A 14,397-nucleotide genomic window follows, 5' to 3' on the forward strand; every position below is an offset into this window, starting at 1 on the left:
TAGCCAGCCTGGTTTTGTTTTTTTTTCCAATGCATTAGGCGAAATTATTTGTATTTGTTCCCTGACCTTTGTTCCTCAAAGGCCAGCTCTATGAAAGCAGTCATACTCTCTCAATACTCTGTTCTCTGTAACAGCCCAGCACTATCACAGTGCTCCTGGCAGCCAGTACCCACTATTTCCCTCTGTTGAACTTAAGAGTTAATATTCCAGGGCTGTCACTGGCTCAAGCTATCCCCCCTAGAATTCCTGCTAAAAAGCAGAAGCAGATATTCACAGCTTTAGGCAGACACCACAGCCCAGGTGTCCAGACTGTACAGGACAATGAATGGGTCAGGGAGGGGAGACACATGGCCAGGTGGGACATGGAGGACCTGGGAGCCCAGAGCAGATCAGACTACTTCTCACACACGAGTGAGTTATGACACGTGGTATCAACTCATATTCAACCAATGTTTATTAACAACCTAATATATATTTTTAAAGAGCCCAATATACAGAACACTTTTACATGCTTATCACATTTAATCCAACCCCCTTCTGAGAGTGACGTCATCAGTGCTTTCCGACAGATGAAAACCTGAGGCTCAGAGAGAAGAGCAGCTTATCTGAAGCTCTCCAGTCCGTAGGTGCAGCAGGGGTCTGACTCAGGCCTGCTGGATTCCAAGTCAGAAACGTTTCCTCCTGTACCACACTGCCTCTCTGAAAGGGCAGAGGGGAACCTTAGCCACAAGGCAGAAACAGGTCCTAAGCGGCTGCCTCCTCGACCACGCTAGGCTGTACCCAATGGGTGATACCAGTCAGGAAGGGGAGGAAGGAGGGAGAAGATCTTAGAAGTGGAGAGGAGGGGGCTATAATTCAACCCAAGGATTTCCCCTCAATCCACCTCTCAGTACAGAAGTATGCCGTGCTGACAGGCTGGAAGAACAAGGTACCCCTGCCCAGGAGTAGACAGGCAAAGGCCTTTAAGTTCAAGCCAGATGTGGAGATCCAGAAAATGTGTCCTCCTAGGCTGCTAGGTGTGATGGAGGACCAGATTAGTGCAATGGGAAGGGAAAGGAAGGTGAGTCCACCATGGAGTGGCATCCTCTGGTTGGTAGAGAGCCAACAAAGAATGAAGACAAACCATAGGACCTCGCTTTGGCCTCTCACCCAATACCCTGGCTTGGCCAGACAGGAAGGCTTCCTCTGACATGCCATCCGGCTCAGTCTATCTTCTCAGGCTTTTTCCAGGACTTGTGAGTTTCCAGAAAGATCTTGACCAGAGACAGAAGGATGGGCACAGCCATAGGCAGGAAAAGTGGGATATAGATAGCAAACTTCTGGTCATCAGGGAAATACAAGAGGTGGAGGAGCGAGGGATCAAAAAAGGCACGCTCAGAAGATGTCACGGCTTCCTGGCTGGCCACAAAGGCGGCTGACAGGTGCCCAAGGGCTAACTCCTCTGCTGCCTTCTGGACTGCAGCCACAGCCCTATATACCTAGGAAGGTGAAGGGATGGGAGTTACCAATATGTCCTAGGCAAGGGGCAGGGGAAGAGTGCTGGCCTTTCAGTACCCTCTGTCTCCCAGGGGAAGTTTCCTGGAGTCCACCCAAGCTATGTGGAAGTTAGTCAAAACGGGCTGTTGTTTATTTTCTGAGGGTCAGCTTGAAACTTTCGTTTGTTCCCACCTAGACTCCAATTGGGGAGCTGGCATGGCTTCCAGAGGAAGCTTGAGGTATTTATTTATGGATGGCATGCTCACAGGCACCCTGGCTCATCCCTTCCTGGCCCATTTACCTCAGATGCCACATCATCCTTGATGACAATGTTGCTGATCTTGCCCAGAAGCTGAGCCAGGGAAGTGAGGGTGGTGGTGGCTGTGGCCAGGTTCTCCACTGACCGAGCCCAGAGCAATCGGTCCAGCTCCCAGGTCATGAGTCCTTCACTCTTTGGTCCTGAAAGCAGGCATTTTGGAGGCACCTGGGGCTGAGCAATCCCAAAGAGAAGCCTGTGGAAATGGTACCGGAAGACCAGAGTTGCTGTGCACAGGGGTGCCGACGCTAAAATTCCCATTGTCTCTGTCCTAGCCAGGCACTGGTTTTACGGAGGACCACAGAGGTGGAGGAATGAGAAGCGGCAGCAGACAACCCAGATTTCCAAACCCCGCCTTGACCAAGTATCTCCATTTCCACACTGGAGTTCCAAGATCTTGTCTGGAAACCATGCTGTGGTTTAAATGGTTCTTTAGCCCCAGCTCAGTTTGGTTCCCTCTCTGTACCCTTCTCTGAGCAAATGGACTCCGTGGGACAGGGATGGCAGGCCCACCTTTGACAAGACGTGTGTGCCTCGAGGTACCGCTAATTACCAGAATACAGTCCTATTTAGCCCAGAAGCCACTTCAGCATCTTCAATGTAGAGCGTCAGATGACTGCCCTCAATTTATGGGTGAGCACAACATAAGTAGCTATTTTCTTTAAAAAAAAAAAAATAGAAAGAAAGAAAAAAAAAACAAAACAAGGGGCTGGAGAGATGGCTCAAGGGTTAAGGGCACTGGCTGCTCGTCCAGAGGAGCAGCTGGGTTTGATTTCCAGCACCCATCTGATGGCTTACAACCATTTGTAACTCCAGTTCCAGGAGATCCAGTGCCCTCTTCTGGCCTTTGTGGGCACGAGGCATACATGCAGGCAAAACATTCATACACATAAAGTAAAAAATCAAATAAAAAATTTAAAAATTTTGAGACCTTGTCTCAACAAAACAAAACAAAACAAAACAAAAAAAACCAGTTACGCCGGGCGGTGGTGGCACACGCCTTTAATCCCAGCACTCGGGAGGCAGAGGCCGGCGGATCTCTGTGAGTTCGAGGCCAGCCTGGGCTACCAAGTGAGTTCCAGGAAAGGCGCAAAGCTACACAGAGAAACCCTGTCTCGAAAAAACAAAAAAAAAACAGTTACTTTCTAGCTCTCTTTTTCTTTTCTTTTTTTTTCTTTTTCTTTTTTTTCCCTGAGACAGGGTTTCTCTGGCTGTCCTCGAACTCACAGAGGTCTGCCTGCCTCTCGGGTGCTGGGATTAAAGGCGTGCGCCGCCACCGTGCCCCAGCAACAGTTGTTCTCTTAAGCACCCCTAATCACACCTGGAAAGCTGGCTTCTATTTTTCTGAGGGCAAGGTTTGCCAGCTGCTTGTCCTCCTTAGGAGAAGGACCATCTGGAAACTTTTCCTGGTCTCGCTGGGGCTCTAGGCACAGCCACAGCCCTCCACGGCCCTCCACCAGTTCATTCTGCTCTGCCACCCCACCTATATCCACACGGTCGGTGGGCACGGCCCCGAAGGGATCACGCAGGGCAGGCCTCACCTCAGCTGAGCCAGGAACACCTGCATCACCTGCACCATGTCCACCTCAACTCTCACTGGCAGATCTGAGGCATTATAGATTTGGGGATCGACGTTGTATATCTGAAAATGGGGAATGAAATTACCTTAATACCACACAGGACTGTGCACATTTCTGCTTGGTAGTCAGAGGCCATTAAAAGGAAAGGAAGATATGGCTTCTGGTATCCACAGGCTATACATCCCAGGGGCACAGCAACCCTCTCCCCTACTTTTTAAAAAAAAAAATTGAGTATCCATGTACTTAAGTACTAAAGAAGCTTCAAGTACATTATGCTAAATGGCCCCTCAAAGGTCCTGTGAGATTCAAAACAGTTATCTTGTTTTAGCATTCCTACCCATGGAGCAGAGGACAGAGGGGAGCAGGGTCTCACCACTGCAAGACTCCCCCACGGAAGCCAAGAGCTAAGATGGACACAGACTAGCCTGCAGTGCAAACTGTGAGCACAAAAAAAGCACTGACCAAAGAAACAGCCGGGCTGGCAGAGGAGGGGCTCAAGCACAGCCCTGTCACCTCGCTGGCACACGCTCCCACTGCCCCAGAGACAAGCTGATGGGAGTTCCCTGGAAAGAAATGTGGACTCTGGGGTCTGAATAGGGTGATTATTACCATAATGCCACCCCAGCGGGGACTGTGGAAGGCATTGGTGGCCACTGGAGCCCCATCCTTGTCCTGAATGTACAGAGGGGAGTGGGCGAGCTCAGGCACGTAGAGTAGGAAGTTGAGCACAGGGTACAGGGAGGCAGCGCTGGATCCTGGGGTACAAACAGAGGAGTTAGGAGACCCAAACACGTGACTCCTGGATCGGAGTTCCCCCAAATGACACTCACTAGGGCACTCTCAACTCCTCCCAACTTTTCTACATGTACCACGTGGATGGGACAGAGTCCTTGACCCCCAAATGTCCCTGGTTTTCTGCCCTCTGAGAGCCCACCCTCCACTGTTTACAATAGCTCGCTTGGACACTGCAAAGAGGAACTTCAACTCTACCTGGTTCCAGGCCTCATCTGTGGTCTCCACTCTGTTTCAGCTTCCTAAACTACCCCAAGCTCCCTCGGTCTCTCTGCTCTTACTCTTCTTTGTCGGGACATCCCCTCTGCCGTAACAAACAGCCTTTCTGTCTCCGTCCTCACACTGCCACAGAGTGTCCTTTGCTAATGTTGTGGAATGAACGAAGTAACGAAGGAAAGAGGAATTTGCAGAGGACACATGTGCCAGCCCTCCTGAAATCCTTGGTCCATACTTAATGCACTTAACTCTGGTCTGCCTGTATTGGTTCTTCACCACACTCCCCAGGGCTCCTTCCCTCCAGACAAAGGATTACAATCCTAGCTTCAAGGTTCCCCTAATTCAATGAGCACAACTGTGCATTCAAATTCTGCTTTGGGCTGGTGAGATGGCCCAGTGGGTAAAGGTGCTTGCCACCGTATCTGGTGACCTGAATCTAATCCCCGGGACCTACATAATGGAAAGAGAAGACGAGCTCTCACAAGCGTACTCTGACCTCCACATGCATACCACAACAGTCCCCTCAACAGCCACAAACTATAGAAAGAAATGTTACAAGAAAAGTCAAGGGGTTAGAGAGGTGTCTCAGCAGTTAAGAGTACTGGCTGTTCTTCCAGAGGACCTGATTTAGTTCCCAGCACCCACATGGCAGCTCACAACTGTCCGTAACTCTAGTTCCAAGGAGTCTGACACCCTCATACAGACATACATGCAGGCAAAACACCAATGCATGTGAAATAACAATAAATAAATCATTAAAAAAGAAAAGAAAAGAAACCCCAAATTCTGCTTTCAAAGGCTGAGTGAGATGCAGCTCAATTGTAGAGTACGTGCCTGGTAAGCACAAGACCCTGAATTCAATCCCCAGAACTGAGAGAAGAAAAATTAGTGTTGTTTTTTTTTAAAAGCTGGGTATGGTGGGACATGCCTATAATCTCAGCACTTGGGGAGATGGAAGAAGGAGGGTCAGGAGTTCATGGCTTTCTTGGCTACACAGTGAGCATGAAGCCAGCCTAGCATAAGACCCTGTCTCAACAAAACAAAACAAAGACTTCTACCTTTCTGAGGTACATGAACTCTGCCTCAAACAATGAAAAGGAAAGATGAGAGGATGTGAGAGAGACAGACAGACAGACAGACAAAGACACAGAGAGAGAGAGAGAGAGAGAGAGAGAGAGAGAGAGAGAGAGAGAGAATCTTCCCAATCCAAAAAGACCAATTCAACCCAGACACCATCAAAACACACAACCCACCTCCAACCCCAGGCTATGCCCTGCAGTGTTCCTCCGTGGCCTGGCAGAAAGCCTCATCAGGCACTCACCCAGCCGGGACTCCACCGGGTTGATGACATGGGGGAGGCTGTGCATGGCTAAGTAGTAGCTAGATGAGGCTGGGTCAAAGCGGGGGTTCACTCCCAACATGGCATAATAAAGAATCTGTGGTGAAAAGACAGAACAGGCTATTTCTCTTCTCTGTTCATGAATTTAGAGTCTACTTTCTCTAAGAAAAGGTTTGAGGTAACTTGTAAAAATACATTCAGGACAAGGCAAAATATACAAGACAAAGTCAGGGCTCAGAGAAAATAGGTGTACGGAAGAAAATAACAAAATTAAGATAAAGTTAACATACTAAACACATACTTAGAAAACCACATATTTTACTAGGTTTCCAAACAGCCAAAGAGGAAAATGAAGAAAAAGCATAAAAAAAAAAAAAAAAAAAAAAGCATTGGTTCACAAGAGTCAATCAAGCATGTTATTCCGAGATAACCACTCCCACTAGCAGGACTTGATAAACAGTCCCCCACATTTCCCCTACAAGGACAGGATGTGATACGGAAAGCAAGCAGCATTCTTTATGGCTTTATCGTTACAGTGTGCACATAATTCAGAAAGCTTTTTTTAATAAATTCCTGAAGAGCGGCTGACAGCTTTCCTATCTAGGTGCAACTGCTGAAGAAGTTCCAGAGTCCTAAGGAAGCTGCTTTGTTAAGCCGCTCTGACAGGACTCCTTGAGCCAGACACCAAGGAAGAAAGGACACCAGCACCTGCCCTCAAGGGATCAATGGGCTGATGGAGATCAAACAGGTGCACACACACACAGCAATGCCCACAATCTACACACCTGCTCACATGACACTGCCCTGCACATAGCTACGCCAGCAAACCAGCATGCTATAAGAGATGGAAGAGCAGACGCCCTTGGAAACACTCAATGTGTACAGACTTTGAAAGAAATTCCGTAACTCACTCCGGGTCTTACCTGAGAGTCCACAGAGAAATTGCCAGCGGCACGGAGGGCATTCAGGAAAGGCTGTACATAGCGCTGGACAGCCCCCTCGATGTCCCAGTGGACATCATGGGATTTGGGGTCTGGGTTGAGTAAGCTGAAAGTGATCTCGTAGCCTACAGAAAGAGGAGTCGTGGAATTCAGAGGACACCAAGGAAAAAAGAGGCAGCCTCTAGCCCACCTCATATGGATGGGGAAGGGTGCCAGGAAGAACCAGAGAGGACAGAGGTGAGGTAAGGAACACTCCTGAGTGCTTTAAGAAAAAAAAATGGGCTGGGTAGTAGTAGCACACACCTTTAGTCCCAGCATTCGGGAGGCAGAGACAGGCAGATCTCTGTGAGTTCAAGCCCAGCCTGGTCTACAGAGAGTTCCAGGACAGCCAGGACTACACAGAGAGACCCTGTCTCAGAAGAAACAAACAAAAAATAGAAATGGAGAAGCCAAACATGGTGGCTCCTGCCTTGAATCACAGCACTATAAAGGCAGAAGCAGAGGCAGGAGGATTTCTGTGTGAGGACAGCCTGGTCTACAGAGTGAGTTCCAGGACAGCTAGGGCTGTTTCCAAAAAAAAAAAAAAAAAAAAAAAAGAAAAGAAAAAGAAAAAGGGGCTGGAGAGATGGCTCAGAGGTTAAGAGCACTGGCTGTTCTTCCAGAGGTCCTGAGTTCAATTCCCAGCAACCGCATAGCATCTGATACCCATTTGAAATGAGGTCTGATGCCCTCTTCTGGCATGTAGGTATACATGCAGACAGAAACACTGTATATATAATAAATAAATAAATCTTAAAAAAAAAAGAAAGAAAGAAAGAAAAGAGAGAAAAAACTGGAGAAATGGTTGAGAGCTTTAAAGTACCACTGCTCTTGCAGAGGGCCCAGGTTCAATTCCCAGCACCCACAGGGTGGCTCACAACCATCTTAACTCCAGTTCCAGAGGATCTGACACCCTCTCTGACCTCCAAGCACCTACACCAGAACATATATACATGCAGATAAAACATTCATTTACATAAAATAAATAAATCTAAAAAATATTTTTGAAAATGGAGACCAGAAAAAGACAGGCATAAGCAGCTTGCACAGATTTCCCGCTGTGCCATCCACCTGACTCATTTCTTCTCCCTGTCTGTAACGAAGCCCAGAGCCCTACCCAAGCTGGACTTGAGAGGCCTCCTCTTATCAGAGCTCCACTTGTCCTCGGGGAGGTGGTCAGCCAGAGCAGCGGCGAGCACATCCTCTGTCAAAGACATGGCCTGGGCTACTTGGATTATGCGGCGGCCAATGATGTTGAAGGCTTCCCGGTGCATTATCCCCCGTACAACCGCTGTCCTCTCGGGTCCAATGTAGCTCATCATGTCCTATGCAGGGTACAGAGGGACGGAAGACCACGGCCCAGTGAGGGAAGCACAAAGGCACTTCCTCCTGCCACCACCCACCCCTTTGTGACAAAGTCAGCTTGGTCTACAGAATGAGTTCCAGGATAGCTTGGGCTACATCACAGAGAGACTCTGTTTCCAAAAAAAAAAAAAGAAAATTGGACTGGAGATATCAGGAAGCCCTGGGTTCGAGCCTTGGAACTCTACACACAGGCACAGTGGTGCATGCCTGTAATTAATTCTAGCACTTGGGAGGTAGGTAGAGGAAGACAGGAAATTCAAGGCCATCCTTGGCTACACACTGAGGTCAGCCCTGCTACATGAGATTCTGTCGATAAAAAAAACAAATAGTCACTAGCACCTTAACCACACACCAGTCTCGGGTTTAGAAAGACCCAAACTGATATAAGTGAATAATCACACTAGTATGTGTATTGTGAACTGTGGAACTTTCCATAGCATGTGAGAGTTACAGGCAGCACCCCTACAAGAAGGTGGCCTGGGAGAGGATGAGCCGACAGAAAAGGCCAGTCTTCAGCACCTCTTCTCAGCCTACCTGGGGAAGAAGGGAGGAGTGTTCGGAGATGATGTACACCGTCAGGGAGCCCTCTGCTTGCTTCTCCGGCTCAGCTAACATGGCTTCTGCCTCTGGGGATAACAGTCGTGACCCGTCAGAGGCGGCATTATTACAGCTTCCCCAGGACCCCAGGGTGTTTGGGCCACCCAGTCCAGCTTTCAGCCCATAGAGGGACCGGGCTGAACCCCAAGGCATCTCATTCCCAGCTTTCTCAGAGAAGCTTGGGAAGTGAAGACACAGCATGGAAATCACACTTAGATGTCCTAGTCAGGGTCACTATTGCTGTGATGAAACACCATGACCAAAGTAACCTGGGGAGGAGAGGGTTTGTTTCAGCTTATACTTCCAGGGCCATCCCTGAGGGAAGTAAGGGCAGGAACCTGGAGACAGGAACTGATGCAGAGGCCTTGGAGGAATGCTGCTTACTGGCTTGCTCATCACGGCTGGCTCAGCCTGCTTTCTTATAGACCCAGGATCACTGGCCCAGGGCTGGCACCACCCACAATGGGCTGGGCCCTCCCCATCAATCACTAAGTAAGAAAGTGCCCTACAGTTGGATTTTATGGAGGCGTTTTCTCAACTGAGATTCCTTACTTTAAGGTAACTCCATCTTGTGTCGTGCTGACATAAAACTAGCCAGCGCAGGAGAGCAGAAGGAAAAAGACCGACTCATCAAAGCTGTCATACCATATACACTGCCCAGCGACAGTGCCTCCTCCTCGTGGTCCAGAGCTCTCCGGTAGGCCTTCTGGAATCGGCACTTGATTTTCATTTTGTCTGGAAGGGAGAGCACGCGAAGGGCATTAGACTTCAGCTACCTGCCCAGCTGGGCACCTCCAGCATTAACGACATCAGGATGGCTCTTCAGAGAAAGAAAATGTACATGTACCAAGCAGTGACAGCCACTCCAATCATTTCTGCAAAGATGACAGCAGACACATGACATTCACTTCACCCTTTTGCCCCAGCGCTTGCCTCTGACTGTGAGCTCACTGGTCCTCTTGCCAGAACTCTCCAAACTGGGGGACTTTATTCAATGTACATTACATTGATTGGAGAGAGGAGAAAAACCATATGGTAACCAGTCGATAAACCTGATGAAAACCAAAGCCCTGGTACAACGCAGGAAGTTAGTGATAAAGCAAGGAGGCCTGCTGTCTCCTCTGTCGTTCAGGGTTACTCAGCACTGTCCTTTGTGATGGTCCTCACCAATGTAATAAGAAAGGAAAAAGAAACCTAAAACATTCAGAAGAGGACTGCAGAGATGATTCAGTGGATAAAGAGTGTGCTGCACAAGCATAAAGAATGTGCTGTACAAGTCAGGCGCTGGTGGAGCACACCTTCAATCCCAGCATTCGGGAGGCAGAGGCAGGTGGATCTCTGCGAGTTCCAGGCCAGCCTGGTCTACAGAGTGAGTTCCAATACAGCCAGGGGTACAAACACAGTGAAACCCTGTCTTCAAACAAACAAACAAAAAGATTGTGTTGCACAAGCATAAGAAGAGTGTGCTGCATAAGCATGAAGAGTATGCTGCACAAGCATAAGAGTGTGCTACACAAGCATAAGAAGAGTGTGCTGCACAAGCATAAGAGTGTGCTGCATAAGCATGAAGAGTGTGCTGCACAAGCATAAGAAGTGTGTTGCACAAGCATGAGAGTGTGCTGCACGAGCATGAAGATCTGAGCTCACACCCCCAGTTTCCACATAAAAGCCGGGTGTGGAGCACATGCCTGCAACTTTAGTACTAGTGAGTGGAGACAGGCAGGTCCTGGGGACTCCCTGGCCAGCCAACCAGGCTGAAATGGGGCTGCACAGAGAGATACTATCTCAAGAAACACAAAAATAAAGTGAACCAGAAGACAGAAGTCAAATGATAAAGACCTTGGTAAAAGCATCTGGTCTGGCAATGTGGAGAGGTCTGCTGAGCAACGCTTGGAGATTTAAGGATTCTAAGAGAACTCAAGGTTCAGTGAGTAATGCTTCTTCAAAAAACGAAGGTGGGAAACAACAGAGGAAGACACCACACACTGGCCTTAGGTTTCCCTATCTGTATGTACACGAGAGTGCATCCATGCTCACATATACACAGGCATGCACATGCCAAACACACATATGCACACACACATTAAAAGAAACAAATAGCGCCGGGCGGTGGTGGCGCACGCCTTTAATCCCAGCACTCGGGAGGCAGAGCCAGGCGGATCTCTGTGAGTTCGAGGCCAGCCTGGACTACCAAGTGAGTTCCAGGAAAGGCGCAAAGCTACACAGAGAAACCCTGTCTCGAAAAAAACCAAAAAAAAAAAAAAAAAAAAAAAAAAGAAAAAAAAGAAACAAATAGCTATTTTTGAAGTACTATAATTATTTTTCACACACACAAAAATGAGAACCAGGGGCTAGAGAGATGGTTCAGCTTCTAGAGGACCAGGGTTCAGTTTTCAGCACCCACACAGTGTGTACTCCAGTTGCAGGGAACAATTCCCTCTTCTGTTCTCTGAACACACATGGTACACAGACTACAGTCAGGCAAACACTCAAACACACACATAAAGTAAAAATAAGTAAAATCTAAAAAATGTTTAAGTTTTTTTTTTTTTTAAGAGAACCAGCTGAAAGCCACTAGAGCTAGAAACAGCTCAGCAGAATGACCACACACAAAATGATCCACCAACCAGCAGCTGCACAAGTAACGGCATCTGAGTTACTCAGTATGACAGAGGAACTAAAGCCACCAACAGCAGACATATTTGTAATCCCTGCATTCAAGAGGCTGAGGCTGGAGAATGGCCACAAGTCTGAGGCCAGCTAGAGATAGACAAGGACACCCTGTCTCAATAAACAAAAATGAACTAGAAGGAAAAAAATAAAATTATAAATAACTTTTATAAAGGCATTAAATATAGGACTATGGATAGGACTATGTGAGTGAAGCCTGGAGATCTAATGAATGCTAAGGTAATTTAGATGTCTTTAATATTTCATTTCATTTTATTTTATGTTGAGACAGGGTTTCACTATGAGCCCTGGCCTAGCCTGGAACTTGCAATGTAGACCAGGTTGGCCTGGAACTCAGAGATCCACCTGCCTCTGCCTCCTGAGATCTGGCACACACCTGTAATCTCAGTATTTGGGAGGGCCAGGAGTTCAAGGCCAGCCTGTCTTTGGGGAAGATGTCTCTGCAGGTAGAAGCACCTAGTGCAGGGACTGACAATCCCAGAGCCCCACACGGTGACGAAAGAGAACTGATGACAGCAGACTGTCTTCTGACCTCCACCATGTGGGTTCAGGGGATCAAACTCACATCACCAGACTTGGTGGCCAGCACCTTTTCCCACTGAGCCATCTTGTCAGCTCCTGTAAAGACTTCTGCCTAACAGACTGAACCTGCAGCCACGTGTGGTGGTGTATGCCTCTCAGTACTTCAAGGTCTCTGTTCAGCCTGCACCTCCAGCCATGCCTGATGTTTTACTTGGAATTTCAGTAAGGCAAAACTGTTCAGATTACCCAACTCAGTCATTCACGCCTCCATGAGACGGACAGGAAGAGTGTCACTATCAGATCTGGATTTAATCCCAGTTCATGTTTACTAGCTTTGTGATTTGGAGCAAGACAAATCCTATAAATCTTGGTTTCTTCATTTATAAAATGAGAATCATTCTGCTGGGATTAAATGAGGCAAATTGTACAGCTGTCTGCCTGCCTTCTGGCAGACAGTGTGACTGATACCAGTTATCTTCCTATCCCTTCACAGTATTCCTTCTGTCTGAAAGGCTCTCTACTCTGCCCATTTAATCTGACCCCTATATGCCCAGTTCCTAAAAATCTAATTTCAAGCCAGGCAGTGGTGGCGCACACCTTTGGTCCCAGCACTCGGGAGGCAGAGGTAGGCGGATCTCTGTGAGTTCGAGGCCTGCCTGGTCTACTGAGTGAGTTCTAGAACAGCCAGGGCTGCACAGAGAAACCCGTCTCTCAAGGAAAAAAAAAAATCCTATCGTCAAACCCCTCTCCACCTTTCTTTCCTCTCTGACAGGTAAGGAGGGAATCCAGGATCTCCTGTGCCCCTACCACTAAACCAAACCTCCAGCCTTAGAGTATTCTGCCTGTTTCTTTCTCCCTGGTGTGACTATAAACGTCTTGAAAACATTACCAATTTACTATTCATCCTCAAGTTCTTGGTACCTAACAAAGTGCCTAACAATAAAATGTATGAGATTAGAATGACAAGGGTCTGGATAGGAGCCGGTGTAACCAGACTCGAGTGTTCTTCCAGGTACATCCTGCTTTCTCTATACACTGATGGGTATCAACTGCTACTGATAAGGTAGCAGAACTTACCTTATGAATTAAATTACCATGACAACACTGAACTTAAGGCTATCTCTCCCCTTCCTAAATAAACACACTGTTGTTTATTCCAAAAGAGATCTTTTGGGGGGCGGGGGGGGGGGCGGGGAGATGGCTCAGTGAGTAAAGGTGTTTGCTGCCAAGCCTGATGACCTGAATTGGATTCCCCAGGGCCCATGAGGTGGAAGGAGAAATGATTTCCACATATTGTCCTCTGACCTACACACACACACACACACACACACACACACACACACACACACAATAAATGCAATAAAACATTCTAAAGTAAGTTATGACACGCCCACGCTCCTCCTATGGAATCCAACTCTGAGTTTTGGGTCTGGCTCAGCCCTGACACCCTCTCTCAAGGGAACTCACATTTCAGAGGGATCTCTCTCTCATGAACAACGGTGAAGGGTAGCTTCTCCTGGTCGTCCAGGGGCACAGAGTCCCGAGTAAACACAACTGTGACTGGCACCATGAGCCGGAGCTGCGCGGAGGAAGGCATTGGGGGGCCTTGAGCGACGTCTGCACCTTGCGGTGGGCGGCCCCCCTCCACCCTCGCCTTCCTCACTCAAGTCTCACCTGCAGGGCATTCAGCCCACTGATCTCGGAGTAAGGCAACGGGGCTCGGTAGGTCTCCGTGGTCTTCCACCAGAGCGGCAGTCCCAGCAGGATGGCCACCGCGGCGAAGAACAGCGCGGAGCGCTTGCCCCGGACCACCTCTGAGGGCACAAGGGGCGGACTGAGGCTCGGGAGCCAGGGTGCGATGCCCGCCACACGGCGATCGCAGACCAGTGCGAGCTGCCGGGATTCCCCGTGCGAGCCGCTCCCGCGTGGCGTGCCCCGGAACCCAGCCTGGAGGGACCTGTCTGGCTTCTCGCGCCCCACCCACACATTCCGCCCGCGAGACCTCCCCGCCGCGCCCTCCACCCGAAACCCACCGCACCTAGGTCCGTAGCCGCGGCCCCCGCGGCCGCCATACTCGCTTCCGGCTGCCCAGGTCGCCGAGGGGCGGGGCCTCGTGAGTTTCCTCCAATAGGAAACCTCAGCATGAAGGGGCGGGACCACGGTGCCCGACCGCTGCCAATTGCGAGCGACACTGCAGACGCACACCAGTGCGCAGGCAGAGCCTGTGAGCGGGTATCCGCCGGGCAGGACACTTGATCTGAACCTCGCTTTCCCGGAACGCGCCCGGCACTGAGTAGCTCCACAGCGCCAGCTCAGAGAGAAGGCAAGACTGGCTAACTAGCCCAGGCTGGCCCTCTGACTCTGGGCAAGCCCCCTGCCTCAGCCTCTCCAGTGCAGGGGATTACGAGCATGCACCGCACCCCCGCGCCACCACCCCCAGCGGAAGGAGAATATTTATTTCAGTGAAGCCAAGCTTATCAAGAGCTTGACTCCCGAAAAGCTTTCTAATGTCATCCCTAGCAT

General features: G+C 49.1%; 1 protein-coding gene across 1 annotated transcript; it reads right to left on the minus strand.

Annotated features, from left to right (window-relative positions):
* Positions 1-431: 431 nt before the first annotated feature.
* Pigs (phosphatidylinositol glycan anchor biosynthesis class S) lies at positions 432-14,261 on the minus strand. Its single transcript, XM_052756724.1, has 12 exons — positions 13,913-14,261; positions 13,549-13,688; positions 13,342-13,453; positions 9,307-9,396; positions 8,599-8,690; positions 7,817-8,024; positions 6,643-6,785; positions 5,702-5,816; positions 3,982-4,127; positions 3,334-3,434; positions 1,778-1,988; positions 432-1,478 (listed from the first exon to the last, which is right to left on the minus strand). The coding sequence occupies exons 1-12, from the start codon at positions 14,016-14,018 to the stop codon at positions 1,203-1,205; spliced, it is 1,740 nt and encodes a 579-aa protein (XP_052612684.1). The 5' UTR covers positions 14,019-14,261; the 3' UTR covers positions 432-1,202.
* Positions 14,262-14,397: the final 136 nt, after the last annotated feature.

The sequence above is a fragment of the Peromyscus californicus genome, unplaced genomic scaffold (assembly GCF_007827085.1).
Source record: "Peromyscus californicus insignis strain IS unplaced genomic scaffold, ASM782708v3 Scaffold_3__1_contigs__length_106647218, whole genome shotgun sequence".
Lineage (NCBI taxonomy): Eukaryota > Metazoa > Chordata > Mammalia > Rodentia > Cricetidae > Peromyscus > Peromyscus californicus.